The 27086-nt window shown below is 42.6% G+C and overlaps 1 protein-coding gene across 1 annotated transcript in view; it reads left to right on the top strand.

Moving 5' to 3' along the window:
• NPHP1 (nephrocystin 1) overlaps positions 1-27086 on the top strand; it is a 95286-nt gene that overhangs the window by 8207 nt on the left and 59993 nt on the right. Inside the window, 6 exon segments of the mRNA XM_040429633.1 lie at positions 11324-11397; positions 11799-11859; positions 14830-14957; positions 15804-15972; positions 17485-17586; positions 17825-17922. Of these exon segments, the coding sequence (XP_040285567.1) occupies positions 11324-11397; positions 11799-11859; positions 14830-14957; positions 15804-15972; positions 17485-17586; positions 17825-17922 (632 nt within the window).

Raw genomic sequence — 27086 nt, 5'->3', positions numbered from 1 at the left:
GTGTGCGTCAGTCTCGGGTTTCTGAATAATCCAAGGCTGCAGCAGATAGGTTCCTACATAGGGCTACATAGGAACATAGACTCCAGTGTTAATGCTTTGGAATCTATGAAAGAAGCAATCTAACGACTGCATGTTTAAGTTAAAATTACTTTATATTTTAAAATATAAAAATTCAAATCACCCCCCCCCCCCTCATTTCCCCAGAATCAAAATATAAATTATTAAAATATTTATCACATACAACAAACAGCGTAGTGGCAAAAAAAAAAAATCTAAATGGCCGATCTGATGTTTTTTGATCGCTTCACCTCCCCCAAAAAATTTAAGAAAAAGTGATCAAAAAGTCATACACACCCCGAAACGATATAAATGAAAAGTACAGATTGCCATGCAAAAAATGAGCTCACACACAGCTCCGTATACATAACTACAAAAAAATTATAGCGGTCAAAATGTATTTCCAATTTTTTTTATTGTTTTTACAGTATTAAAACGCTAGAAAAACTATATAAATGTGGTATCGTTGTAACCTACTGACCCAGAGAATGTAACAGGTCATTTTTACCATAGGGAATTTTTTTTTTTTTTCAATTCCACCTCCTTTGGAATTTTGTTTCCAGCTTCCCACTAAATCGTATGCAATATTAAATGGTGCCATTAGAAAGTACAACTTGTCCCACAAAAAACAACCCCTCATACGTGTGTGTGTGTGAATGGAAAAATAAAAAGGTTATGGCCCCAGAAAGACAGGGAGGGAAAAACAAAAAACCCTCCAGGGTGAAGGGGTTAATATGTATCAAAGATCTAAGATACATTTGCCATAGATTCATTTGGAGTTTCACATTACATTATAGCAGATACAAATCTTAAAGGGATTCTCCACATCAATACTTCTAGAGCATGTCCATAAAAGTTTAGTCTGTGGACTGGGTGCTGAAAATCCAGATAGTAAGACCCCTAACTATTACAGATTTATTGTGTGTGTCTAGGTGATATGCCATAAACGTTTTTATATGGAAAGGGCCTGCCCCTTATGTACTGGTCCCTTTTCGTTTTTGCATTTTCATTTTTTTTCCTCTCCACATTCGAATAGCCATAACTTTTTTTAGTTATCGGTTCATATAGCCATATGGAGGCTTATTTTTTGCAGGCTAAGTTTTTTTTTTTAATGCCACCATTTAATTTACCACGTCTTGTATTGGAAGACAGGAAAAAAATATTTGTGGGGTTAAATTGAAAAAACAACAACACACAATTCTGACAACGTTTTTTGGGTTTTGATATCACAGAATTCACTCTGCGCTAAAAATGACATGATGTTCTTAATACGATTACAGCAATACCAAATTTGTATAGTTTTTATTTTTTTTGTTTTGCTACTTTTACTACTACTTTTCTTTGTATCGCTGTTTTCTGACAGCCATACCTTTTTTATATTTCTGTTCACAGAGCTGTATGAGGACTTGTTTTTTGGGGGATGAAATGTAGTTTTTATTGGTACCATTTTTGGGGTCCATACAACTTTTTTATCACTGTTATAAAATTTTTTGGGGGGGGGATAAGGTGACCAAAAAATGACGAATCGCGTGTTTTTATTTTTGTTCCGTTACGGGTACATCGTGCAGGAAAAAATATTTATATTTTAATAGTTCAGACATTTTCAGACTTGGCGATGCCTGTTATGTTTTTTTTTATTGTTTATATATTTTTATATGTAAAATTGGGAAGGGGGGCGATTTTAACTTTAAATTTTATTAGTTTCTTTTTTTAACTTCCTATACAATAACTTTTACTCCCCTTAGGGGGCTAGAACCTGGTGTGTTTTGATCCCTTGTCTCATTCACCCTAATAGAAATCTATTTTATGGTGAATGGGATTCTGCTGCTCTACCTGCAGATCTGTGCCTCGTGCACAGCTCAGCAGCAGGAAGCTTACCATGGCAGGCCTAGGAAGCTTCAGCGGGGTCCAGGCTCTTCACAGCAACCAATCGTAGCCCAGCGATCTCGCTATGAGGGCTCCGATCGTAAGCCAAAAGGGAGCTGAACCCCTCTGCTTAACCTCACAGATGCTGTGATCGCTATTGAATGTGTCATCTGAACAGTTAAATGACCGGTTTTCGGCGTCATCGCTGATCCCAGTCATGGTGGCCAGGTGCCTGCTGTGGTAGGCTACTTTCACACTAGCGTTCGGGTGTCCGCTCGTGCGCACCGTTTGAAGGGGCTCACGAGCGGCCCCGAACGCATCCGTCTGGCCCCAATGCATTCTCAGTGGAGGCGGATCCACTGAGAATGCATCCGCCTGCCAGCGTTCAGCCTCCGCTCCGCTCAGTGAGCGGACACCTGAACGCTGCTTGCAGCGTTCGGGTGTCCGCCTGGCCGTGCGGAGGCGAGCGGATCCGTCCAGACTTACAATGTAAGGCTACTTTCACACTAGCGTTCGGAGCGGATCCGTCTGATGTTTCATCAGACGGATCAGCTCCGATAATGCAGACGTTCGCATCCGTTCAGAACGGATGCGTCTGCATTAAAACTTAGAAAATTTTCTAAGTGTGAAAGTTGTCTGAGCGGATCCGTTCAGACTTTACATTGTAAGTCAATGGGGAACGGATCCGCTTGAAGATTGAGCCATATGGTGTCATCTTCAAGCGGATCCGCCCCCATTGACTTACATTGTAAGTCTGGACGGATCCGCTCGCCTCCGCACGGCCAGGCGGACACCCGAACGCTGCAAGCAGCGTTCAGGTGTCCGCTCACTGAGCGGAGCGGAGGCTGAACGCTGGCAGGCGGATGCATTCTCAGTGCATCCGCCTCCACTGAGAATGCATTGGGGCCAGACGGATGCGTTCGGGGCCGCTCGTGAGCCCCTTCAAACGGTGCGCACGAGCGGACACCCGAACGCTAGTGTGAAAGTAGCCTAAGTCAATGGGGGCGGATCCGCTTGAAGATGACACAATATGGCTCAATCTTCAAGCGGATCCGTTCCCCATTGACTTACAATGTAAAGTCTGAACGGATCCGCTCAGACAACTTTCACACTTAGAAAATTTTCTAAGTTTTAATGCAGACGCATCCGTTCTGAACAGATGCGAACGTCTGCATTATCGGAGCGGATTTGTCTGATGAAACATCAGACGGATCCGCTCCGAACGCTAGTGTGAAAGTAGCCTTATAGATGGCACCCCGGCGTATGGACCGTGCTCCACGCAGCAGCCCGCTCCATACAAACCCTCAGCCACTGTGATGTACAGGTAGGTCATGGTGGCTGAAGGGGTTAATATCAGAACTTATTGACATTAAAAAAGGGGTTATGGAGAATTAGAAAATCATGGCTGCTTTTTCAAGAAACAGCGCCACATCTGTCCATGGGTTATGTCTGGTATTTCAGCTCTGCTCCATCGAAGAGAACAGGGCACATACGCTGCGGACATGTGCGACACTGCTTTGTCTTTCTAATCATGGACAGCCCCTTTAGCTTGCTACACAAGAGCATCACCTCTAAAAAAAAATATGACGTTACAGAGTTTTATCATGTTTATCTTGTATATTTGGCTTGTGACTTTTTGTACATAGTTATTTTTGTACTTTGGACGATCAGCAATAGCATTTTAGATACTTGCAATGCAAAATTAAATGAATGAATTCCAAGTAGTTATGCAATACAGAGAAACCAGCGGCTGTGCTGCCTTATTGTCGTTTGCACCTATGAAGTATTTTTTTTGGGTGTGGAGTTTTAAAGGACGTTACGGCTAATGAATCACTGCAATATATATGATACTAGGAGTGTCAGCATTATCAGGACACATGGCCACACCTTTATGTTACCTATCAGCTTCTGAAATCTCGTTAGGCATGCCGCATTCTTAAACAGTCGGTATCAACATGTTAATCATATCCCTTTAGTGACTTAATTCCAAAATTGTAGCAAGCTGGGATGATCAGAGTGAACATGCTGCTTACATTTTTAAGAGTTGATTTTCTGCATTAGAATTTTATAATTTTTTTTATTTATTTTTTTGGGCATAAAAATAAAAATCACCAATAAAGTTATAAGTTCTTCAGTTGATAAGAATTCCATCTTGTACCTTAAACGTTGTCCCCCGAAAAATATTCTACGTTTTTTCAAACCAGCACTTTGTGAATACGTTTGTGATTATTGTATGTAATTCCAAATTTAGCATAGCCACTGTATGGCGCCACCTGCTCTTTTTCAAAATTGTGGTGGAGGTGGACGCACATGCTCAGTTCCATCCTTCGTCTGCCTCCAGCTGAGTTGCCAGCTTGAAATAAATCTAGCACAGCAATTGGAACAACGTATGAGGAGATCTCTGGGTCCACGTGAGGTGCAGGCCTGGTTCTAAGTTTGTTAGAAAGAGATTGTCTTGTACTATATGATATCTGATGTTCGGTTTTTCTAATCATGGGAAAAACCCTTTAACTAGGGCTGCTGCCACACTTGCGGCAGAGTGATCCGGCAAGCAGTTCCGTCGCCGGAACTGCCTGCCGGATCTGGTAATCTACATGCAAACGGACAGCATTTGTAGATCCGGATGCAGATGCGTCTTACAAATGCATTGCAAGAACGAATCCGTCTCTCCGGATGTCATCTGGAGCAACGGATCTGTTATATATTTTTTTCACATTTTTACCGGTCTGCGCGTGCGAACGGATCCGGCATGCTGCGGTTATTCCTCCGTCCAAACGTCATTCAGTGACTGAACTGAAGACATCCTGATGCATCCTGAACGGATTTCTCTCCATTCAGAATGCATGGGGATATGCCCGATCAGTTCTTTTCCGGTATTGAGTCTCTATGACGGAACTCAGTGCTGGAAAAGTAAAACGCTAGTGGGAAAGTACCCTTATATTTACTTCATTATCACTCACATGGAAGTTGTCAAGGTTGTCACTTAAAGTGTAACTGTCATATTTTTGCTAGTTTATTAGAGCTAGGCATGTATACCTGAGTTAGTCTGTCAATGATTGCCAAAATATCTGTAATTACCTTATAATAACAGCTTTCATTAATGTCCTCTGTCCCTTTCCACTGCTCCCTTAAAAGACAGTTGCTATGTCTTGTCTGTCTCTGGCTAAGAAGTAGGGGTGCACCGAAATTCCGGCGGCCGAAAATATCGGCCGAAAATGGGCCTAATCCATTTCGGCCGATATTGGTACATATCGGCAGAAAATATGGGGTTTGGGATTTGTGCGGGCGGGCGCCGGGCGGGCGGTTTACTTTAAGTCACTGCATCTTTATTTTACCTTACAATCGTGACGCTCCAGTAACAACTCTGCAGGCAGAGCGGAGGGCGGCGTAACGTCACTTACTCACGTGACGCGCCTGCTCCGCCTCCTTCATTCATAAAGTGGGCGGAGCAGGTGCGTCACGTGAGTAAGTGACGTTACGCCGCCCTCCGCTCTGCCTGCAGAGTTGTTACTGGAGCGTCACGATTGTAAGGTAAAATAAAGATGCAGTGAGTGATTAGTCTGCTGTGAGCAGCAGGGCCGGGGCTGTTATGTGTAGGGGGATCGGTCTGTGGCACTGCTATGGGGAGGGGGGATCTGTGCACTGTTATGGGGAAGGGGATCTGTGCACTGTTATGGGGAAAGGGATCTGTGCACTGTTATGGGGAAAGGGATCTGTGCACTGTTATGGGGAAAGGGATCTGTGCACTGTTATGCCCATAACAGTGCACATATCCCCCCCTCCATAACAGCGCCACCCACAGATCCCCCTCTCCATAACAGCGCCACCCACAGATCCCCCTCTCCATAACAGAGCCACCCACAGATCCCCCTCTCCATAACAGAGCCACCCACAGATCCCCCTCTCCATAACAGCGCCACCCACAGATCCCCCTCTCCATAACAGAGCCACCCACAGATCCCCCTCTCCATAACAGAGCCACCCACAGATCCCCCTCTCCATAACAGCGCCACCCACAGATCCCCCTCTCCATAACAGAGCCACCCACAGATCCCCCTCTCCATACAGATCCCCCTCTCCCAGCAAAAATTTGTTCTTGACCTGAGGCTACGTCTGTTTACAGTTTGAGGTTGGTTTTACAACTGTTTCTTGCACTGTTGTTTTGTACAATCACTTGTGTATGAGGAAGCACCATGTTATATAATATGATTTATTAAATTCATGAAAAAGAATTATTAATAAAATCATTAAAAAAAAAAGTATTTTAAAAGTATTTGGGCAAAAAGGCAGTTTCGGTTTCGGTTTCGGTTTTCGGTCAAGGGCATCCTGAATTTTCGGTTTCGGTTTCGGACCAGAATTTTCATTTCGGTGCACCCCTACTAAGAAGACAGGAAGACGGAGGGTCGGTCCTTCACACTGCATGCCTGTGTTCTGCCAGAATTCTATACCGTGCCAGAACGCTATACCGGAAGTGACGCGGCCACACAGGAATCAGCTGGAGGAGGGTGTGTGCGGCGCTGCGCAAGCTCACATCCACTAAGGAGCAGTTCATCCTTACCGCAGAGCTGAGTGCAGAATATCGAGGTCACCACAGAGCTGAGTGCGGGATATTGGGGGACACCGCAGAGGTGAGTTCTGGATATTGGGGTAATATCCCGCACTCACCCAACTCCAGCTGATTCCTGTGCGACCACGTCACTTCCAGTATAGCGTTCTGACAAGGTATAGAAATCTGGCAGAACACCTGCATTAGGCTTCAGAGTGAGGAGGCGTGTCTCTCAGTAATCCAATCTGATTGGCTGGCAGGGAGCTGCTGGCTACAGCAAGTGTGTATGTGAAGTGAGGGAAAGCAGTTTTGGCCTCAGAGAACTGGCAGAGGAGCCATCTTGAGATGTCCTCATATTGAAAATGTTTAACCACTTCACATCTGGGTCATTTGCCCCTTTCCTGACCAGGCCTAATTTTGGAAAGCTTTTACTTATCCAAGCCATTCAGAGATTGTTTTCTCGTGACACATTGTACTTCATGCTAGTCATAAATTTGAGTCAATATATTTCACCTTTATTTATGAAAAAATCCCAAATTTACCAATTTCTTTTTAAAATTTGCAATTTTCAAAATTTCAATTTCTCTGCTTTTAAAACAGAAAGTGATACCTTATAAAATATTTATTACTTAACATTCCCCATATGTCTACTTTATGTTGGCATCATTTTGGAAATGTCATTTTATTTTTTTAGGACGCTAGAAGGCTTAGACGTTTCGAAGCAATTCTTAAAATTTTTAGAAAATTCCCAAAACCCACTTTTTAAAGACCAGTTCAGGTCTGAAGTCACTTTGTGGGGCCTACACAGTGGATACCCCCATAAATGACCCCATTGTAGAAACTACACCCCTCAAGTTACTTAAAACCGATTTTACAAACTTTGTTAACCCTTTAAGCGTTCCACAAGAATTAAAGGAAAATGGAGATCAAATTTTAAAATTTCACTTTTTTGGCAGATTTTCCATTTTAATCCAATTTTTTCTTTAACACGTCGATGGTTAACAGCCAAACAAAACATAATATTTATTACCCAGATTCTGCGGTTTACAGAAACATCCCACATGTGGTCATAAACTGCTGTATGGACACACGGCAGGGCGCAGAAGAAAAGGAGCGGCACATGGTTTTTAGATGCCATGTCCCATTTGAAGCCCCCCCTTATGCACCCTTACAGTACAAACTCCCAAGAAGTGACCCCATTTTGGAAACTAGGGGATAAGGTGCCAGTTTTATTGGTACTATTTTTGGGTACATATGATTTTTTGACCAAAAAATTGGTTGTTTTAGCACAGTTTTTATTTATTTATTTTTACAGCGTTCACCTGAGGGGTTCGGTCAAGTGATATTTTTATAGAGCTGGTTGTTACGGACGCGGCGATACCTAATATGTATACTTTTTTTATTTATTTCACTTTAACACAATAATAGCATTTCTGAAACCCCAAAAATTATGTTTTAGTGTCTCCATGTTCTGAGAGCTATAGTTTTTTTTATTTTTTGAGAGATTTTCTTATGTAGGGGCTCATATTTTGTGGGATGAGGTGACGGTTTTATTGGTACCATTTTGTGGGACATACGCCTTTTTGATCACTTGGTGTTGCACTTTTTGTGATGTAAGGTGACAAAAATGGCTTTTTTTTTACACAGTTTTATTTTTTTATTTTTTTCACGGTGTTCACCCGAGGGGTTAGGTCATGTGATATTTTTATAGAGCTGGTTGTTACGGACGCGGCGATACCTAATATGTATACTTTTTTTAATTTATTTCACTTTAACACAATAATAGCATTTTTGAAACAAAAAGAATGATGTTTTAGTGTCTCCATGTTCTGAGAGCTATAGTTTTTAGATTTTTTGAGCGATTAGGGGCTAATTTTTTGCGGAATGAGGTGACGGTTTTATTGGTACCATTTTGTGGGACAAACGCCTTTTTGATCACTTGGTGTTGCACTTTTTGTGATGTAAGGTGACAAAAATGGCTTTTTTTACACTGTTTTCTTTTATGGTGTTTATCGGACTGGGTTGATCATGTGATATAATTATAGACCGATCGTCACGGAGGCGGCAATACAAAATATGTCTATTTTATTTTATTTTTTCTATTTTTACAATTTTTTTAAATTCCTTACTTTTGGTTATTTTTTTTTTTTTAACACTTCATTTTTTATTTTTTTATTTTACACTTTTCGTCCCCCATAAGGTCATACACTTTTCGTCCCCCATAAGGTCATACAAGACCTCTGGGGGACATTTAACTTCACTTTTTTTCTTCGCCCACTGTTGATTTCTCCTGTAACTGGGGCTGACATAGTAGCCCCAGATACAGGAGAAATACACCCCCCAGACAGGCTGTACAGCGCAATACATGGCTGTACAGCCTCAGTGCAGGGCTGATCGAGGTCTGTGGAAGACCTCACACAGCTCCTGCACTCTCCCGGCCTCGGCGATCACATGACCGCCGGGCCGAAACAGGAAGCGCATAGCGCTTCCTGCACTTTATACACAGCGCTCGGCGAGTGCTGTGTATACAGCGATCTAGAAGGCAGGGACACCTGGGCACTGTCCCTGGTTTCTCTAAGGGTTGCCCTGCTGTCACTGACAGCGGGCAGCCCGATCTGCAGCTGCACGATTAGTGTGCAGCTGCGATCTCTGAATGGACGTTTTAAAACGTCCATTCAGAGATAGAGAACCACCTCCCGAACGTTTATATCCTATCGGTGGACGGGAGGTGGTTAAACAGCCGTAACTAAGGGAAAAACTCAAGGAAAACAGTGGTATGTGAAGAAACTAAAGATTGCTTTATGCATAATGCTGCTGCAGCAGTAACATATGCTAAAATATATTTTCATTAAAAAATCAGACGGTTACACTTTAAAGGGGTATTCCCATCTGAGACAATGGGAGCATATCGCTAGATTATGTCCCCATTGTCGGATAGGTGCGGGTCTCACCGCTTGCGCGGCCACCGCTCCCATTGATTTCTATGGGGCAGACGGAAATAAAAATGAATGGAGGGACCAGCATCTATCAGACAATGAGGGCATATCCTAGCGATATGCCCCAATTGTCTGAGATGGGAATACCCCTTTAACTCTTTTAAAGGTGTTATGCCACAAAAATGGTTTCTCCCCTGCCAGAGCAGTAGTTTAGGAGTCCAGTGGGCGGTCTTATCCATGATGCATAGAGAGAAAAATATTAGTCAGTAAGAAAAAAACACCAACTGGATGTCTAAGCATGAAGTGAGCATTACATTATACATTATATGGATTTTTTCTTATAAAACTATATATCATTCTGCTCAGCTCCCCCTGCTGTATACCATTCTGCCTCCACATTGAACTGTATATTTTATGTGGCAGGTTCCCTTTAAGCTGGAGTGAGAAACACTATGGAATCTGTGATGGCAGTCAGCTTGGTTGTTACCCAGTTATTGCCCAGGAACAATAAAGCCTCAATTACATGTCTGTGCTCAAATCCGTGAAAAAGTGGTCAGTGATTCCTACGTGGAGATGTTCGCGTGTCATCCGTGTTTCACGGACACTATGCAGCTGAAAAATCATTTTCAAGGAATCTCTTCCTAATACCACGGACTGATGTGTGACTAAGGCCTCATGCACACGACCGTTGTTTCATTCCGTGTCCGTTGTTCCGTTTTTCGTGATTTTCTGCGGACCCATTGACTTTAAATGGGTCTGTTTAAAACTCGGCTAATGCACCGTTTGTCATCCGCGTCCGTGATCCGTGGTCCCAGTCTGTAAAAAAAATATAACCTGTCCTATTTTTTTTTACGGAAAAAACGGTTCGCGGACCCATTCAAGTCAATGGGACCGTGAAAAAACGCGGAGGCACACAAGATTGTCATCCATGTCCGCGTCCGTTTTTTTCCTATCATTTGCATGGCAAACTTGACTTCGACTTTTTTTTACTTTCCTTCATGTCTGGTGATCCTCCAAAAATAAAGGAAGACACACGGAAACAAAAACGGAAACGGATCACGGAAAAAACGGAACCCCATCTTGCGGAACGGAACACAACAACGGTCGTGTGCATGAGGCCTAAACACATTAAAACAAATGTCCATTAGGTTGTCTGTGGAGAACACGTACAGCACACGTAAGTGGAACACTAAAGGCCACCCGCACACGATGAGGATTCCGCAAGTTTTTTTCTGTGCAGATTTATGTGCAGAAAAACCGCAGTGTAATACAGTACCAGCAAATTGTATGAAATTAGAAAAATCTTCATGTACACTTTGCTTTTTTTCATGCGGAAATTGGCCTGCGTGCGGATTTCATTCTTTTGAGTGTCAGAGTGAGATCTGTAGAAAATCTCATCAAATCCGCTCCAAAAACCTCAAGTAACACATGCGGATCTGGTGCGGAAATGCACAGAAATCCACATGGAAAACCGCACAAATTTTCTGCTTTGAAATCTGCAGGTACCCCAACTGAGAAGCTCTACTCGAAGCAGAAAGCGATGTATATATAAATGTCAAACTAGATTTTCTGTCAGAAAATATATTAAAGGGGCTGTCTAGGGAGATAAGTGTCATAAAGGTATTATTCAACCACTGCTCCTAGTCTGATGCCTCTGATCACTGCTGCTGTCCATTCCCTGGTCCTGGCTTGACACACAGGAAATGGCTTGGAATCCCGATCGCTGTGGCCAACTGTTGGCTCAATGGGCCATCAGGTCCCAGCTGTTGGCTCAATGGGCCATCAGATCCCAGCTGTTGGGTCTCCATTTCATTTACTTAGTATTGTCTTTGGTAGGTTCTATGTCTATCTCTATTGGTGTAGGCTGAAAATATAATTAGACATTTACGTTCGTTATTGTCATTTGCTTGTGTTGTAGTTTGACGATTTACTTAAGGAGACTTTACAAAAAGATGTTTTGGAGCCCAGAATTGGACAAGATGTCTATGAAAGGTAATGTCTTTAAAATAAAAGGTTTAGGGTCATTATTTATATCTAGGTTCCTCCCCACACCTTAGTATCATCATACCATACAATCCAGCATTGGTGGTCTTTGCTTGCACACTATAGGAAAAAGCGCTGACCTCTCTGGTGGCCAGGACTACGGGGGTGCGCATAGGCTGGCGCTTTTTCATATAGTGTGCAAGCACGGCCACCACTGATGGATTGCATGGTGGTTGTAACCATGCAAACGAGCTATGTTATCATGTGATGGAAAAATGAATCCAGCCAGCAAAGGAGGCAATATGGACGATCACAATACATTAGTAAGTGCCTTGTATTAACTTTATCTACATAATAAATGACATTTACTGAAGTGAGACAACCCCATTAACTTTTGTCTCATTTTGTAGATGTGTTCACCTTAAGAATTTGGTCGAAAAAAACAGAGAGGCCCTTCAGAGGTTGAAAAAGGTAAGAAAATGTTAATATGTTTTCTGTTAATCATATTTTTTATTGAACATTTTTATAAATGATATTACAAACATAAGAGCCAAAGTAGTTTGTGGAGTATACAAAGCGAAAAATGTACAAAGTAAATGCACAAGAACTCCTCTATCCCACCCATCCCACACGAACCCCTGAGACATAGCTGGCAGGAGACCAAGTCCTAATGCTCTTCCTCAGTAAGAGAGGTGTAAGGGAAGCAAGTGCATACGGTATATTGAACTACATATAGTAATATATATATTTTTTTGTAGAAACATGTATTATATGTTGTTTTCTTTAAAGTATTCCTTGCTGTAGTTCATAGCTACAGCTCAGTTAAGACATAGATCTTCTTCTGCAATTCAGAATTCTTCTCCACACAGTTTGTGGGTGTTATAAAGTCATCTATGCATCAAGTTCGACTGGGAAATCATAGTGAAGTAAATTAAAGAAAAAGATACTATTTAATATTCATGCTACTTCCCCCTTATCACTTCACTGTCCATTCATGAACACCTCATTTCCCTAACGAGTGGGTGGGCAGGTCTAGATATCTGAACATACAACTGTGAGGGATAAAGGGGTTTTCCATTAAACATGCCCTGACCGTACTAACATAATACCTAATATTATCTTTTATTCCCCAGTTCCTTGCTTTACAAACCAGTCATGTGACCTGGTTTGTTGCGTTGCTGACATCACATCGACGGGTCACATGTTCCCCCCTACCTGAGCTGCAGAGCCCGTCGATATGACGTCAGCATTGAGGGGCAGAGTCAGGGAGATCATTTTTCTACAGAGTTCATGTGAGTATTAAGACAGATTCTAGGCAAATTTTATATTTAATTTTTTTGCAAATCATGGAAAAACTTTACCACCTAACTCTAGGAAAATAACTTACCTGTGCTACCCGAAGGGGAAGGAGGACTTCTTTAGCTGCTGATATCTCCTGACTGGTAGCAGCTAGAAGCATGTGCCTGATCTTGTCATATTAGTCTTGTATGAAAGCTGGCATTCCAGGCTTTTATTCAAGACCAACATGACAGCATTAGCCCAATTTAAACAGGACATACCATCGTTAGAAATCGAGTTGGGAATAATTGCGGTAAAACCTGCTTTTACTTTTAGCTGCATTCACAGCAACCCAGATTTCTAACAGCGATAACTTCCCATGTACTGAAGATATTGCTGATAGTCTGGTATTGTTTGAAAGCTTGGAATGCCCTATCTCCAGCTGCAACCAAACCAGAGGTATGAGCAGCCGCCCCCCTTCCCCTTCAGTCTGTAGGAGAATGGGGGAGCAGTTGCAGAGCTGAAAGCCTGCAGGAGGAAAGGAAAAATAATACAATTAAATATAAATGTGGCATTATCATCACTGTACTGACCCACATAATAAAATTATTTTTACCACACAGTGAACATCATAGATAAATTTCACAAAATATTGTTAAAATTGGTGTTGTCCCCCCCCCCCTACAAATAAATTTATAAAAGTTATTTAGTACACTATCCCAAAACGGTTCCTAAAAAACCAACAACTAAGGGTCCATTCACACGTCCGTAGTGTATTGCGGATCCACAATACACCCGGCCGGCACCCCCACACCGAACTGCCTATTCTTGTCCGCAATTGCTAACAAGAATAGAACGATTTTATGTGGCTGTCATGGCCCATGAACAGGTAGGAACAAGAGTTAGGGACCACTCAATTGAGACGACCTTGACGCGGTGAGTGGCTTACTATGCTTTGGCCAAAATATAAACCAATGTCTCATCCAGCATGGAGGGCAGAGTGCTGGATGTAGGGTGCGATCACATTTGCATTTTCCATTTGTATATGTATTTCGCCATAGTGATCTGCACCTGCAGGCAGGTTGTGCTGACTCAACCCCCCACTTTTTTTCTTTGAAGAATAGAACATGTTCTATTTTTTTTCAGGAGCTGCAGACCGGAAGATCTATGTGCTGTCTGCATCTCTTCCGGCCCCATAGAGAATGAATGGGTCTGGATTCGTTCCGGTTGCGGAATGGATCCGGACCCATTCTACGGACGTGTGAATGGACCCTAATCCCGCAAAATACAAAAAAGAATTTAGAAGAAAAATCAAAAAGTTATGACTGCTGGAACACAAAAGGGGTAAATTGGTTCTTATTGGTTCTTAAGGCTAAAATTAATTATGCCACTAAGGGGATAAAAATGCAATATGTCCCCTGAGTTGTGCACCAACAAGATTTACTGCAGACAGATATTAAAAATCTACAATAAAAAAGTGACATTTTTGGGAGGGTTTTTCCAATTTTACTGTGCTACTTCCCCCTTATCACTTCACGGTCTATACATGAACATTGCATTTCCCTAAGAAGTGGGTGGGCAGATCTAGAAATCTGAGCATAAGGCCGCATTGAAGTCAAAGGGTCCGTCCCATGATGCGTTGTGCACATCGATCTGTGGTTTGCGGCCCGCAAAACAGGCACTGCTACCACACAGTCGTTTAAATGACCTAAGGTGAAGGATATAAATATGGCTCTGAGGAATAAAAAAGTGTTCACAGTGTGTGGGTCGAATTGTGCATCTATTGTTCCTTCCTACCCTCAAACAACAGAAAAGACTCCAAAGAATATTTCTGCTATGTTTTCCTTGTATAACTGTTTTGCATGTTTTGTGTCATGTAATTTTGTATTTTTATATTTTTGTAAACACTGTACTTTTTAAATTAAAGCTTAAAACTTTAATATGTTTAGTCCTTGTAAGTTTTTAAGAATCCATAGCAATTCTTCAAGTACTTAACTCCTTGACTGTCAGAAAGCCATGTGGTCATATTGGGTACCTATCAACCCAGAATTCAGTAGGTGGTTGAAGCGAGTTGTCCTTTCCACTTAAATGAGATCTTCCATATCGAGATCTTGCTAAATTTTGCTTCTTAAAAGTGAAATCTATTTCCTTTTTTACTTTTAGACTGATGAACCGGGGCCTGTTGGGAATTATGACCAGAGAAAAGAGGATGAAGATCGGAGACTGGTGCAGCTGTCTCACCAGTTGCAGAATCTTGCGAAGACTTTAGCTCGTGGAGAAGTAGATCTTAAGTAAATGTTATCATGGATTCTTTACCAATTTTTCAGCTCTAAATCAGTAATCTCACGACTACTTTATCATCATGCCCAGAAACTTCCTCTGTCTCTTTCTCTAGTGATGTTCTCTGTGGGTGTGCCCAGATACTGCCAATGAATGTTGTTTAATGAACTGCCATTCAGCAGTAAGGAATGCCAGCGTCCAGACTGGGCATGAGAACTCAGATGTCTGACAGAGCTGCATCATTAGAATGCAGCAACAAATCACTGATGTAATTGCAGGAAACCCTTTTAATAAATTGTCTTAATCAAACAAATAATTTTGTATAAGATATACCAGTCTATTTTGCGTTGTGGATATTGAGGCATCTGTACCTATTTGGAAAAACTGTAGTTGAAAAGGAAATATAGATTTGTAATGTCTCCTAGAGGGTTTGAGAGTTGCATCACATGCATCTAATGAATAAAAAAGTAGATTACTTAAAGGGGTTGTCCAAGTTATATTTATTGATGACCTATCCTCAGGATAGGTCATCAATATCAGATCGGCTGGGGCCTGGCACCCCCGCCGATCAGCTGTTTGAAGAGAAGGCGCGCGCCGTGCCAGCGCTGCCTCCTCTTCATTGTTTACCTGCTCGCCATTGCATCTGCAGCGGTGAGCAGGTGTAATTACACCCAAGCCGTCCCATTCATTTCAATGGTACCGATAGCTTCTATACACTTGTATAATTAAGTGGGTTTTGGGTTGCAGTTTGGGCACCCGATGTCTAAAAGGTTTGCCATCACTGTTATATAGCTTTACATTTGTTTTTTATGATAGCATTTGTCTAAGCCATTGTATTCTATACTTTTCACTAATAGACAAACAAGTGCAGATGAAGAGGAAAGCGAGGAAGAGGAGGACGAAGAGGATGATGAAGAAGAAGAAGAGGAGGAGGAAGAGGAAGAAGATGAATTAGATGTAACTGCAAAACATTTTATCACCCTTGGAGATTTTCAGGCGCAGCAGAAAGAGGATTTAACTTTTCAAGTAAGGATTTGTGATTTCTTGCAATAGCATGAATGTGGCTTACATAATATCCTCTCTTTATTACTTTCCAAAATAGCTAAGGCTTCATAGAAATTCTTTCCATGTCACTGACAGTAAAATAATAGAAAATGAATTCAAAGGTATCAATCATTTAAAAACTTTGGGGGTCACTTATGGCGTACTTTTGTCACAAATTCAGTAGCAAAGGGGATCTGCAACTTTTCCTCACTCACGCCACTTTTCCGAGGTGGTGGAAAAAGGGGACATGGCGTGGGCTGGCTGGCCTGTCTAATTTATAATTTTCAATGCCTGTTTTTGGCGTAGAAAATGACTTACATCAACGCCAGCAAAGGATGCTGGCGTATATTTAAACAAGTCGCAACGGCCATCAAGTTCCAGTGCAGGGTTATTAAGACCAGCGTCTAAAACACAATCTGACTGTGCTAAAACGAAGGGGCAAAGTGCCCAGCTGAGGGTTGTGCCCCTTGGATTCTGATCAGGTCTGCTAGGCTCTCTTTGCAGCCCTGGGTAAGCAGTGTACAGGTCTATAGAAAGTCTTTAGGTCTGTACACCACTCACTTGGTTTTTGGAGGACTGCCAAGTTGAACCTTCAGAAGTGAAGGGTCATATGGCTTAGCTGAGTGCTTCTACTCCTTTGTTTTTGCGATAATTTTTTTTTTTTTGTTGGGGGGGTACCAGCACCCAGACCCCCACCACTCAAAACCTCTGAACAGTCCCTATGACATGCCAAAGATTTTTTTAAAATTATAAGTACCCTTTAAAAAGATTTTGCCCCATCTATTTTTCTAATTTATGTGAAGCTATGTGTCATCAGGTTTTTTATCTGTTGTTATAGATCGTTTGTGAAAACATTTTCACTGTTGTCCATTGTCCATAGGTGACAATTTTTTATATTGAGAGCATGGGAACGTTGAAATTGATGCAGAGGGTGACATTAATTGTCAGCCTTTACATTAATTATTTCATTTATGTCTTAAAAAAAACATTTGTTGTCAAGGGATGACCCATGTGGCATAAAAGAACTTATCTCCTAACCCCAGGATAAGGGATAAGTATCTGATTGGTGGGAGTCTGACCATTGGTACCCCGCTGATGACAAGAATGAGCTTCTGGAATCCTCAGAGTTAATGGAGCGACGGTCTGGAATGGCCAGAGCACTGTAGTCAATTTCTGTTCGGCAGTTCCATAGAGCTGAATAGAGTCACTTCCACTCCATTCCCTCTGAGGACTCCGACACCTCACTATTGTGATGGGTGGGGGTCCCAGCAATAATGATGCCATATACTGTGACTAGGGGGATATGTTTTTCTGGTTCAATGACCCTTTTAAAATCTGTTTACATCCATATTTATTCCTGATTACTTAGATATTATATAAATGAACAAAAAATGGATAAGTGTAAAGATACCTGTAATGTTCTTGCTGTACTTTTCTATTTCTTTCTGTGGTCTAAGATAAATTAACTAGACAAGTATTTTCATGTCTTTATAGAAAGGAGAAGTGCTGCAGATTCTTGACAAAAAACCTGATGGTTGGTGGGTGGCCCAAAACTCTAAGGGAGTTCAGGGTCTAGTACCCAAGACCTACTTGCAGGTGCGTCCCAGTCAAATGTCTTGTAATTAATAAATACTTGTAGATAAGTCCCAAATGTCTGTTACTAAATACCTACCCATTCCATCATGAAGTGGAGCGCAGCAGCACGGGTTGGCAGTCTATTTTTTTACACAGATATTCAGTTTCATATATTTATTTTCTGGTCATTACTCATTGCACCTCTAACTTTGCCTTTTGATATTTCTAGTATTTTTATATTTCATTATGAAATTCTTAGATGTACAAAGGGACTGATCATAGTCCAAGTCCTAGTGAAGAAGAAAGTGAAGATGGGGAGGAAGAGTCAGCAGAAGATAACACTGTCAACACGAAAAGGTTATATAACTAGAAAAGCTACAATTTCTGGGGAAATTGTGTGAAGTGTTCTTGCCTCCACCAGTACAACTGGAATGGGTGGAGTAACTGGGTGGAGTGGCTTGAGTAACTGTTGTGTGGTTGGAGTGGCTGGAGTAACTGTGGAAAGGTTGGACTGGGCAGAGTAACTTTATGGAGTGGGCAGAGTAACTGTTTGGAGTGAGTAAAGATAGTAAACATTACACTAACCAATTCATTAATCAAATTTAAAAAGTGCACATGGCAAACTTGATAGAGTGAGAAATGCATTTCAACTTTTATTTATTTATATGGCACATTTAATTGCAATGTTGTTGCCCAAAGTGCTTCACAATTACATTAAAACATACATTTATAAAAACATTAGCAGCCGATTTGTGTAGGTGGGCTTGAAAATGAGGGAGAGGTGGCAGTTTAGAAATCATGTCCAGATTTTTCAGCTCACACTCTAGCTTTTGTCACTCTGCTGGCTGCTCAAACACCTGGGTTCCTATGGCAACTCACTCTACAGCAAGGGCAGAGAAGAGCGGTTAAAAACAAACTGCTCCAACTTGCTCACTTCACTGGCAGTTGCCATCTTTAAACAGTGGTAGTTTAAAAATTATTAATCCTACAGTGAAGAGCTTTATATTGTGAGAATCACAAGACCCAGACCTACATGCTGATGCGTAGTATGTCTCTGAAATATTAAAAATGAAGGCACAGTCGCAGTTTAGAAATTGCCCTTCAAATTTGAGGTGGCTAGAGTGGAGTTTCAATGAATGTCAATGGGGGGCGTGAGTTGCAAACAAATGGTCATATTGTGAAAACTATCAGGACTATGGCTTAGTGGCAGCAGGGATAGCTGAACGTTTTGATATAAGATTTGTGTAGGTGGGCTTGAAAATGAGAGAGTGGTGACAGTTTAGAAATCATGTCCTGATTTTTCAGCTCACACTCTAGTTTTGAACATTCCGCCATTTATTCCTATGGGACCAATTTCGCCACAAAAACGCTGATATTTCGTGAACCATTCAGCGAAACATTCCACAAAGTAATAGCACACCAAACGGGAACAATCTGCACGTTTCGGTATATTACTGTCTATGTAGTGTAAAAACTGTGGGAGGAGTTAGGGTGGTAAATTTGGCTATAATAATAAGAATGTATATGTGAGATGCCATGCAAGAACACTTAAATATTGTTTTATTGTGTTAATACCATTATATATGTTAACGCACTTAGGCTACTTTCAGACTTGCATTTTTCTGTTTTTATGACCGGACACAAAACTGCAGCTTGCAGTGGTTTTATGTCCAGTCACAAAACAGAATGCTGATGGAACAGAAGACATCCTGATGCACCCTGATCGGATCTCTTTCCATTCAGAATGCATGAGGACTAAACAGAAACGTTTTTTTCCCAGTATTGAGATTCTCTGCCAGATCTCAATACCGGAAAACAACAACTCAAGTGTGAAAGTAGCCTTAAAGAGGGTGTGCCATGACAACAACTTATCAGGTAAGTGTCTGATCGGCAGGGGGTTCCCTGCCAATCACTAGAACAGGGACTTATATTCCCCGTTTGAATGGAGAGGCAGATACACGTGCATGTCTGCTGCTCCATTCAACTCTATGGAACTGTTTGAGAAAGCTGAGCGGTTGTAGTAGTTGCTGTCATGGGACAACCCCTTAAAGGGGTTCTCCAGGAATTAAGAAAATGAAAATACTTAAATGTTACTTTGTTATACATATATTCCCAAATACCTTTTATCAGTTATAATGGATCGTTTTGTCTGGGGAGCAATCATCAGGAATAATAAAATGGCCACCGTCCTATTCGTACACACAAATTCTGTCCTAATCACACAGCAGAGCACTGAGCTAAAGAGCTGTCTCATCTTCCTCCCCTACATGTCAGGGATTATGATCCTGAATACAGATGATAAGATCTTCAGCTGAATCTCTGTCGGAATGGTATTCACGAGGAGATAAGTAGTACAGAGAGGAGGGACAGGACTGTGGTAATGGAGACTACATACAAGAGCTGCTGCTTATTATCCACATCCCCACCTCCTCTCTGTACTTCATGTCTCCTCATTAGCTCCATTCCTACAGAGATTCATCTGAAGATCTTATCATCTGTATTCAGGACCATAATCCCTGACAAGCAGAGCAGAGAGGAGGATGAAGCAGCTCTTTAGCTCAGTGCTGTGAAGTAACTTGTCCTGCTGTGTGATTAGGACAGGTTTTGTGTGTACTGATAGGACTGCGGCTATTTAAAGGGGTATTCCCATCTTGCTAAATCAGCCTGAGCTGCAGTTACAGCAGAATTCGCTTCCTGGTTTGAGGCTTCTAAATCTGGGCTGTCTTAGGCAGCTAGAGTGAAGGCCGGCCACACCTTCTTATTACCTCACACTGAGAGCTCGTTCATGTGGATAGTATAGTATTGTCCCCAGCGTCCCTACACTACATAACATTGTGCCCAGCGTCCCTGCAAAAATGACATCGTGCACGGCGTCCCTGCAATAAATGACATTGTGCCCAGCGTCCCTGCACTAAATGACATTGTGCCCAGCGTCCCTGCTCTATATATTTTACCCCCTTTGATGGTTCTAATAAATAAAATCGTTGGTGGATTAGCGGTTGAGGTTCTCCTGGCACTTACATATGCTGTCTGTGCACCTCCTCGGTACTGCCGCTCGCTTCTATGGGCACCCTCTCTCTCTCTCCGCCGCTCGACTGGAAGGCCGCGCTGCATACAGAGCATGCGCGGCTCTGTATCAGACGTGGCAGAGTAGAAATGAGATCAGCGCATGCGCGGCTAGCGTGCACGTTCCTGTGAGAATGGCTGGCCGCCTGGGTGAACAGTAAGTAGGGTCTGCGCAAGCGCGGCCCATAGATGCGGCCGTGGAGCGGTGCCCGTATCTATGGGTTTTCAAATACACTGCTCAAAAAAATAAAGGGAACACAAAAATAACACATCCTAGATCTGAATTAATTAAATATTCTTCTGAAATACTTTGTTCTTTACATAGTTGAATGTGCTGACAACAAAATCACACAAAAATAAAAAAATGGAAATCAAATTTTTCAACCCATGGAGGTCTGGATTTGGAGTCACACTCAAAATTAAAGTGGAAAAACACACTACAGGCTGATCCAACTTTGATGTAATGTCCTTAAAACAAGTCAAAATGAGGCTCAGTAGTGTGTGTGGCCTCCACGTGCCTGTATGACCTCCCTACTACGCCTGTGCATGCTCCTGATGAGGTGGCGGACGGTCTCCTGAGGGATCTCCTCCCAGACCTGGACTAAAGCATCTGCCAACTCCTGGACAGTCTGTGGTGCAACGTGACGTTGGTGGATAGAGCGAGACATGATGTCCCAGATGTGCTCAATTGGATTCAGGTCTGGGGAACGGGCGGGCCAGTCCATAGCATCAATGCCTTCGTCTTGCAGGAACTGCTGACACACTCCAGCCACATGAGGTCTAGCATTGTCTTGCATAAGGAGGAACCCTGGGCCAACCGCACCAGCATATGGTCTCACAAGGGGTCTGAGGATCTCATCTCGGTACCTAATGACAGTCAGGCTACCTCTGGCGAGCACACGGAGGGCTGTGCGGCCCTCCAAAGAAATGCCACCCCACACCATTACTGACCCAATGCCAAATCGGTCATGCTGGAGGATGTTGCAGGCAGCAGAACGTTCTCCACGGCGTCTCAAGACTCTGTCACGTCTGTCACATGTGCTCAGTGTGAACCTGCTTTCATCTGTGAAGAGCACAGGGCGCCAGTGGCGAATTTGCCAATCTTGGTGTTCTCTGGCAAATGCCAAACGTCCTGCACGGTGTTGAGCTGTAAGCACAACCCCCACCTGTGGACGTCGGGCCCTCATATCACCCTCATGGAGTCTGTTTCTGACCGTTTGAGCAGACACATGCACATTTGTGGCCTGCTGGAGGTCAATTTGCAGGGCTCTGGCAGTGCTCCTCCTGTTCCTCCTTGCACAAAGGCGGAGGTAGTGGTCCTGCTGCTAGGTTGTTGCCCTCCTACGGCCTCCTCCACGTCTCCTGATGTACTGGCCTGTCTCCTGGTAGCGCTTCCATGCTCTGGACACTACGCTGACAGACACAGCAAACCTTCTTGCCACAGCTCGCATTGATGTGCCATGCTGGATAAGCTGCACTACCTGAGCCACTTGTGTGGGTTGTAGACTCCGTCTCATGCTACAACTAGAGTGAAAGCACCGCCAGCATTCAAAAGTGACCAAAACATCAGCCAGGAAGCATAGGAACTGAGAAGTGGTCTGTGGTCACCACCTGCAGAACCACTCCTTTATTGGGGGTGTCTTGCTAATTGCCTATAATTTCCATCTGTTGTCTATCCCATTTGCACAACAGCATGTGAAATTGATTGTCACTCAGTGTTGCTTCCTAAGTGGACAGTTTGATTTCACAGAAGTGTGATTGACTTGGAGTTACATTGTGTTGTTTAAGTGTTCCCTTTATTTTTTTGAGCAGTGTATAAACAATGCTGTAAGAGGAAAGGAATTTTTCAGAATGGCTGCATTATAAATAATAGAACCTAATTGCAAAAATAGTCTATGGCACTAGGGGATTTTTTTTTAGATATGATCTTAAAGATGGGAATACCCCTTTAATTTCCCCTGATGATTACTCCCCTGACAAAACAAGCCACTATAGCTAATGAAAGGTCTTTGGAAACATATTTATAATAAAGTAATATTTAAGTATTTTTATTTTCTTCATTTCCAGAGAACCCCTTTAAATGTCTATGAATTGCTAAAAGGATCTCCACTGCAGATTTTGTTCCATACCCCTCCATATTCTTACATGTTTAAAGGCACACTAAATGCAGAAAATGCACCAAAAATAATAAAAAAAAAATCCCAGCTCTTTCCTCACTTTATCTACATCCTTTGTTTTTACTATTTTGTCTCATATTACAGTTAAAAGTGAGAAATATTTAAAGAAATCTCTCCCTGTTCCCCCAGGAGATCATCCATGTTCCTATGCTCCTGATTGTCCTGTGAAATAAATTCTTCAGCCTTGCCCCTTGGCTAAGCTGCAGTTGATCTCCATCTGAAGATAGAGCAGATCTGCAGGGTATTAAAAGGGTATTCCGATTGTTTGAAGTTATCCTCTATCCACAGGATAGGAGATAACTATTAGGTCTTTGGGAGTTCTGAAGATAGCCGAGTACAGCGCTCCGCTGTCTCAGGAATTCCCAGAGAAATGAATGGAGTGGCTGCATTCATGTATAATTGGCCGCTCTGTTAATTTCAGAGGGGCTGCAGGGGGTAGGGGGCCCCTGTACTCGTGATCGGTGTATCCGGTGTATAGGGGATAACTTCAAACAACCAGAATACCCCTTTAACCCATTTGTTCTCTGCAGGATTTCAACAAGACTGTTTGTGTTCGATCATACAGAAAATGGAGACTGATAAACAATGAGGGCAGCTTTATGTCTTGTTTACTTTTAGCCTTCATCTTTAAAGGGTAACTGTCATGTTTTCATCAAAAAATCTATTTTAGCATATGTTACTGCTGCAGCAGCATTATGCATAAAGCAATCTTTAGTTTCTTCACTTACCACTGTTTTCCTTGAGTTTTTCCCTTTAATAACGGCTGTTTAAAGCGGTTGTCCGGGTTCAGAGCTGAACCCGGACATACCCTTATTTTCACTTGGGCAGCCACCCTGAGGTTAGCATCGGAGCATCTCATGCTCTGATGCGCTCCCTTGCCCTGCGCTAAATCGCGCAGGGCACGGGCTCTTTTGTTTTCAATAACACACTGCCGGGCGGTAACTTCCGCCCGGCAGTGTGTTCGGTGACGTCACCGGCTCTGAGGGGTGGGCTTTAGCTCTGCCCTAGCCATTTTACTGGCTAGGGCAGAGCTAAATCCCGCCCATCAGTGCCGGTGACGTCACCGGGGTTCCTGGCAGCCCCATGGAGAGCCCCGGTACGTCACCGGAACTCCAAAAAATGCCTTTACCCTGCGCAATTTAGCGCAGGGCAAAGGAGAGCATCGGAGCATGAACTGCTCCGATGCTCATGTCAGGGGGGCTGCCGGGGTGAAAATGGAGGGATGTCCGGGTTCAGCTCTGAACCCGGACAACCCCTTTAAACATTTACAATATGAGGACCTTCTCAAGATGGCTTCACTGCCAGTTCTCTGAGGCCAAAACTGCTTTCCCTCACTTCCCATACACACTTGCTGTAGCTAGCAGCTCCCTGCCAGCCAATCAGATTGGATTACTGAGAGACACGCTTCCTCACTCTGAAGTCTAATGCAGGCATGCAGTGTGAAGGACCGCCCCTCTGTCTTCTGTTTATACTAGAAAGGGACAGAGGACATTAATGAAAGCTGTTATTTTAAGGTAATTACAGATCTTTTGGCAATCATTGACAGACTAACTCAGGTATACATGCCTAGCTCTAATAAACTAGCAAATAAAAAAAATATGACAGTTATCCTTTAAGTGTTCTTTTAACAGTGACAGCCTAATTTCTTGCAGAATAATAAAGACTACAGTACTGTGCCGGTGTCTGTAGGCCCCATCTAGAATGTTAAACCAGATGTTTGTGCGTGTGTGACTACCTCTCCTTTCTCTTCTTTGTTACTGATGAGTCATTCTATGTTACTGCTGACTTTCTCCATCAGTCCCACAGAAGTAAATGGAGTGGTGGCCACACATGTGCCATGTGCACCACTGCTCCATTCACACAGTGCATCCAAGGAACCCTGTTCTCAACTCTGGGATCCCCACCAATTTTTAGCATGGGTGTCCTAAGGACTCCTGTTCCAGTAAACTATGGGGTGCCAGTGGTCAGATTTCCAGCAGTAATACATTAATCACTTAAAGGTATATGCAAATGGTCATCTCCCAAGGAAAGAGAACCATCTCGCTAGCGCCAATTGTGGAAGTGGCTCCCCACAAGTCAAAATCCGACTTTTTTTTTTTTGAATCAAATCGTTTTTATTAAACAATAAATACATATTATAACATAATACAATATGTTGACTTTTTCTTTCTTTAAATTATCCACGATGCAGATTCAGTGAACAACAATACTCATAAGTATATCACCACTCAGTATTATCATGAATCCATACACTACATATACCTTTGCTAAAACATATTATGGGCAAAAAAAAATTACCAGAAACTTGACCTTTCCAAACTCCCTCCCCCCCTTACCCTACCCTAACCCCCCAACCCTAACATTGGTCTTGACCATCACATGACTATATAACCACGTGGGTATGAGATAACCATTCAGTCCACATTTTTTCAAACTTCTGAGGGCACCCTCTCTTCACAAACACCCCTTTTTCGAGTACCAGCATGTCATGCACCTTCCGTTCAAACTCACTCAGTGTGGGCGGACTCCCCTGGATCCACCTCATAGCGATCAGTTTCCTGGCCACATATAGCAATCTCCCCGCAGCTACCCTAACCGGTTCATTTCCTCCAATTTCAGACACATACCCCAGAATACACACCTTAGGATCTTTTTGAATTCTTAATGTCAATTTACTATTAATCATCTCTACAACTTCCTCCCAATAATTAGCAACTACTGGACAAGACCACAACATATGTAATAAGTCTGCACCATCTTCCATACACTTTGGGCACTTGTCATCACCTCTTACTCCTATCTTTTTCAGGAACACCGGTGTTTTGTACACTCTGTGTATAATAAATAGTTGGGACAGTTTGCCCTGTTCACTTAGAGACACCTTGGGGACTGCTTCTAAAATATCTTCCCACATATCCTTAGACATATCCCCCACGTCAGCCTCCCACTTTTTCATTCTTGAAAGCGGATATCCCTCTAAGAATTTTTCCATTAGAAGAGCGTACACCTGTGATATTAACCCTCTTTTTCCCCCTCCCGACGGAAGAACAAGCTTATGGACCACCTCCATTTGAGCTATCACACATCCCTTCCGCATCGTGACCCCAAGGGCATGTCTTATTTGAAGATATTTATAAAACCACTCCTTGGGGATATTAAATTCCTGCTGCAGGCTTTGAAATGACTTACATGTCTTGTCCTTAATTAATTGTCCAATTCTCGTCACTCCATAAGTTTCCCAGTTCCTAAGTCCTGGTATGGCCAATAGTTCTGGCAACAAGTGGTTCTTTCCAATAGGTGAAAGTTCACTAATACCTCCCACTCCTCTTAGCAGCTTCACTTTTGCCCAAACTTTTTTCATGAGTTCAATCAGAGGAAGTTTTTCCCTCCCTGCATGCATTCCTAAACCTTCCAGAATGCCCATGAGGTCGCGACTGCCCAGCCAATGCTGCAATATCTGCCCAGTCATATCCGGTGCTTGTAGATCAATCCATCCCTTAAAATGCTGACATTGGGAAGCCAAAAAATAAATCCATGCGTTAGGGACAGCTAAGCCCCCTTCCGACTTAGAATACTGCAATGTCTCCAGTTTGATCCTAGCCTGTCCATACTTCCAAGTAAGATCTCTAAATATAGAGTGAATTTTCTTAAATCTATCCAGAGGGATCCAAACTGGAGCATTATTCAGTATATATAACAGTTGGGGCATCATAACCATTTTTAGAAGGTTAACTCTACCTACCACCGAAAGAAAGAGCCTACACCATGACCTCACTTTAAGCCTAAAAGTAGCTAGCAAAGGGGATAGATTTAGTTCTTCAAAATCCGCTAGTCTCGGTGTTATATGTAATCCCAGATATTTAAATTTATCCACCCAGGGCACCAAACTATCTACTTGTCTGCCTACCAGGGCCTGCCCGTCAATTGGCATCAAAGAGGATTTCTGCCAGTTTATCCGTAGTCCGGAAAAGCTACCAAATCTGTCAATCAATGCCATGGCCGCATCCAGGGACGCACCAGTATCGCCCAAGAAAAGTAGGGTATCATCAGCGTACATAGCCACTTTATTATGCAGTTCACCATATCTAAACCCCTCTATACTTGTAGATAAGCGAATATGCGCCGCCAACGGCTCTATTGCAAGAGCAAACAATAAGGGCGACAGTGGGCATCCCTGTCTGGAACCCCTGGCGAGGGGAAAACAGTCTGATAATCCTCCATTAGCTCTAATTCTCGCCTTAGGGCTAGAATACAGAACCTGTACCCACTGAATGAACC

The sequence above is a fragment of the Bufo bufo genome, chromosome 4 (genome assembly GCF_905171765.1).
Source record: "Bufo bufo chromosome 4, aBufBuf1.1, whole genome shotgun sequence".
Lineage (NCBI taxonomy): Eukaryota > Metazoa > Chordata > Amphibia > Anura > Bufonidae > Bufo > Bufo bufo.
Note: the sequence above shows the minus strand (reverse complement) of the source record. Positions and strands in the feature narration are given on the sequence as shown.